The sequence below is a fragment of the Cystoisospora suis genome (genome assembly GCF_002600585.1).
Source record: "Cystoisospora suis strain Wien I chromosome Unknown contig_8385, whole genome shotgun sequence".
Taxonomy (NCBI): Eukaryota; Apicomplexa; class Conoidasida; order Eucoccidiorida; family Sarcocystidae; genus Cystoisospora; species Cystoisospora suis.
The window spans coordinates 1-4,213 of record NW_027161165.1 but is presented as its reverse complement, the minus strand read 5'-3'; the positions used below and the strand labels follow the sequence as shown (position 1 = coordinate 4,213).

General features: G+C 52.2%; 1 protein-coding gene across 1 annotated transcript; it reads right to left on the bottom strand.

Annotated features, from left to right (window-relative positions):
• On the bottom strand, positions 1 to 4,157 carry CSUI_010801 (hexokinase; the record flags this gene model as incomplete). Its single annotated transcript, XM_068070902.1, has 6 exons — positions 3,374 to 4,157; positions 2,487 to 2,564; positions 1,871 to 2,076; positions 1,252 to 1,441; positions 659 to 817; positions 1 to 266 (listed from the first exon to the last, which is right to left on the bottom strand). Coding segments are annotated over exons 1-6 (950 nt in total), but the record flags the coding sequence as incomplete, so codon positions are not given.
• Between the last annotated feature and the right edge of the window lie 56 nt (positions 4,158 to 4,213).

The window sequence follows — 4,213 nt, the reverse complement described above, 5'->3', positions numbered from 1 at the left end:
TCGAAAGAAAAGACACTCGCTACAGCTGCTCCATGGCGTGCATCCCACCAGATCAACTTGTTCCTTACCTCCGTATCCACCTCGGTATAGGGGAGCTCTCTGTTGTAATTGCCCGCTTCCAAGTTCACGATACTTCCCTGGTAACCGTACTTCTGAGCCTCAGGCTCCACGTAGCAAGCGTTGAATCCGGTGCCGAGAATCAGTGCCACCAAGCACTGCGGTGAACCCGGCTTTCTTTGATACGCACAGGACATCAACGTCCCGACCTGCGTAGCACGGAAAAAAGACACTGGACGCTGATGCTCGCTTCTTTGCATGTTGCAGCTTCGAACTCTCACTTTCGACTGTAAGCGTGACGAACCTAGGTATCTGAAGATGTGCAACAGGCACTTCAATTACAAACGCATGAGAAATCCACTCTCTCCGGGTGAAGAAGAGGCAAGGACATCCGTGATTTCACTTACTCAGGAGCACTCCAAATCACAGTTGACCACTTCATTCAGAGGGACTTGTAGGGCAAGATATCCTCATGCAACTACTATGCATCTACTCAACTACGGGTCGCACTGTGGCTCCGGCAGTGCCCGTCTGAGTCTAGCCTGGGACGAGAACTGGCCGAAGCAAAAGGCTACAACGCTGATGCCTCACGCAGACGCACAGTATCGTTGACAACAGCTTTGACGTTCAAAGGGACGTTAAGGTGTTCAAGCGCCTTGGTGAGAAGAGCGGCGACATCCTGGCCCTCTACCACGTCTCCGCTCTCCCTCCCGGTCTCGAAGCCCTTCGTCCAAGACTGTAGCTTGCTCGAGTTCAGCGCCTAAAAAAGAGAAAGGGACAGAAAACGCCACATCCTGTACGTCTCTGTGTCTCTTTATGAACAGATATGCACATAAGAAACCCACGGGAGAAACGATTGAATACCGGAGAAAAAAGACAAAGGAGGTACGGGGCCTGGGGTGTAATGCGCAAAAGACAACTGCGTTTGGTTCCTTCAGGATGCGACGACGCCAGGGAGTCTCGTACGTAGAGTGGAGGCACACAGAGGGAACCTGCAAGACACCTTCACATCATGTATCGAGGAGAAGGAAAGCAGGACGTGGCCGCATCTGCTCTCAAGAAGTGTTTACACCGAACGCGATCAACAGTGGGCTCACTGTTCGCACTCTGGAAAGCGAACAGACGCCGTGGAGGAAACATGTTGAATGAGCCTGAAGATCGTTCGACGACACTCAGCGAGACTCGGTGACGTACCGTCTGGATACACGGGAAGGAGAACGTGAAGCCTACTGGAAGCTTCTTGTGTTCAGCTTCACACTTCTGCAAGTCTCCTGAGTTCACCAATAAGCGGTGAGCGCACTTCGCGAACTCGTTGAACAGTTCGGTGCCCCCAGCCTTCTTATCCATAAAGCCTTTTGGGAAGGGGCTTTCAGCCGTTCTGAGACTGAAGGCCGAGGACACACGCACGAGTGGATGCAACGGCCTTCGAGCAGTCTTCAGACGTCACCAAAAGCATGGCTCTGCCAGCGGTTACAGCCAGAAGAAGCTGCATTTACTCTAAAAGTCGTGGACCTGCACAGAAAGTGGCGAGCTATCCGTGATGACGTAACAGAATTGATACACAGGGCAGGTTTCGACAACCGCGTTGACAAGGGAAACTGGAAAATGACCTAGCCGTCAAGAGATCTTTTGGCTTCTTTCCGTCAGTCGCCTGGGGATCCCCTGCCAGGGCGATCTTTCTTTTTATCTCTCACGAACTGCAGACGCGGACGACCTCGCGACTACGAAACAGCATGCTGAATGCTGGTTTCTTGTATGCGCCAGCCCACGTTCCGTACCTGCGTACAAGGAGACGCAGTGATCAAAGACTTACCAAACCTTCTCTTGCTCGACGGTCATTTTGCCATTTCCCTCCAAGGAACACCTCACTGCGCGTACAGTGGATCCACCAAAATCAATTGCGTACACTTCGCCTGTTTCCTGGCCGCTTGGAAGATGCGGTACGCAGCTGTCGAGCATCTTCATCGAACACTCCGACGGGACCCATTCGGCGCCGTGCTTCTTGTGCATCTCCAAACCCTTCACAAAAACGAAAAAAAGACGCACTCCGAATGGCACAAAAAACCTCGGCAAAGAAAAATATCACTGACCACTGTTACACGAGTGAAAGGGACTCGCTCACTCACAAAACAGAGTACCGACACACACATCTGTGAGTGAGGAAATCTGAGAAGACACTCAGGGAAGTTTCACCTACATACAAGTGAACGATTTATCTGTGTATGTCGCATAGCCATGGCACTACGGTACGAGTCCTTATCTGTTTCTAACAGCAGACTCGCCCAAGTGAGCCTACTGAAGGCTCACTTTGCACTTTTTGTGTTGCATATTGTCTGCTACAAAGGGCGGAGGCGTTCGACAGACCTGAGGACGAGACACATCAAATGGGGTCGGTGACTCAGAGAAGAGGCACGCAAAGCCAAACTCACCCGTTGAAGCTCGATAAGAAACGAGTCACAGAGTTTTGTAAGAATTTCCTTAGTAGGCGTCAGCATCTGCCGGAGGACCTGAGGAAGCAACACAACGACGCCGCCAGCTCGCGACTACCGGATCATAGATACCTTAAGTTCCCAGACAGTGTCCCACTCCTTTGTATAACCTACGCCTGTACCCTGTGGGGACTCGAGAAAAGGGTGGAAACAATCAAAGCCTTTGCTTTATTATCCCCATTCCCCGAAGATGGGGCGACCTTCTTGAATCGGTTCGCGAGGACGACGGCTAAAGGACCCGAACTGTCTGACTGGAATATAAACCACACGTTCCTTCGTTGCGTGCTCGTAAGTGTTAGCTGTAGATTGTACAAAGATCGGCTTATGGATCAGAACGGACAACTAAGGGTAAGGAGGCTGATTTAGCACTCGTATGGAAGCAAGGCTCTGCCGCCGTTTCCTCGGGCAAAAGGTAACTGGAGATGGGGGGTCCTAGACTGGACTACACCTGGGGGGGATCCAGACTCCAGGCACCAAGGACTGAGGCGGCAGATGCCACTCCCCAAGTGGAAGTAGTCCTAACACCAGACGCAGTGCAAGCTCACACTCGTGCGGGTTTGTGGGCAGCAGGGACGCGACCCGTGTACCGCTTCCCTTCTTCGAATTCATAGACAAGTGTCACCTGAATAACCCGTTCTGCAGGATAACGGGGACAACTGCGTCGCTTCCCTCAGAGAGCGGTGAAACTACGTACACGCAACACTACATTGGTACGTAGAAGCGATCTCACCGACTCGCATTCCCCACGCACAAAAGCGAACTTCGAGTCCAAAGGCCAAAACTGAAACATTTTCGAAACGAGACAGATGAAAAGCCGGCAGACTCACCTCCAGCTCTGCCTCCTGCCTAGCCTCGTCCTCCTGTTTGCGGACCTGCATGCTGGTAAAGCTTTAAAAACCGCGTGCAGACTGGAATTCTCTCCAGAACCAGCAAATGCGAGTGGCCGGGGGAGCCAACATACAGAGCGGTCAACAGATATACAACGCAAGGAACTACCAGCTGTGGTCGTGGAAAGAACGCCGGAGGGCGTGTGGAGAAAGAAAGACAAGGTGGATGAGCGTGCTAGTCCAGAGGACCACACATGTCATTCCAGAAAGTACTCCGATTATGGAAGGCTGGCCTCCCGTGTAGTCGGTGGGAACAGAAAAGAAATACAAACAGTCACTGTTACCGGCAAGGTGCGGCAACTGCAGAGCGACTGCAGCAGACAGGCCGCTGCCGATGCACGAGAGACAAGATGGAGAGCAGAAGCGGGCCGAGGGGACAGGGTAGACTATGCCTACGATTCACCCCGTACGCTGCCGCTTTTTTGTTTTTTTTTTGCCGAACATGATTTTGCGGCAGTGAACCGCCCACAGTCTTTCCCCAGCAGGACTAAACCGATGAATTCTGTTTCTGGATCGTCGGCCGCGACCCGAGGTCTTTTCCGTAGCGTGGAAAATCAACCGCGCAGGACCCTGGCAGTGTTGCGGCAAAGGCTGTGACAGTTCCCGGCAGTCTTGCGATAATCCTATAAACAACGTGCTGAAAAATTGTTCGTTCGTCTGCTATGCTCTTCTTCACCGCGCACGTACACTTCGCTTTGGGCGACTGTCTCCTAGGCCAAGCAATTGACATTGCAAGTCGATGAACAGTTTGAGACTCGCAATGTCAATTGCTTGGCCTAG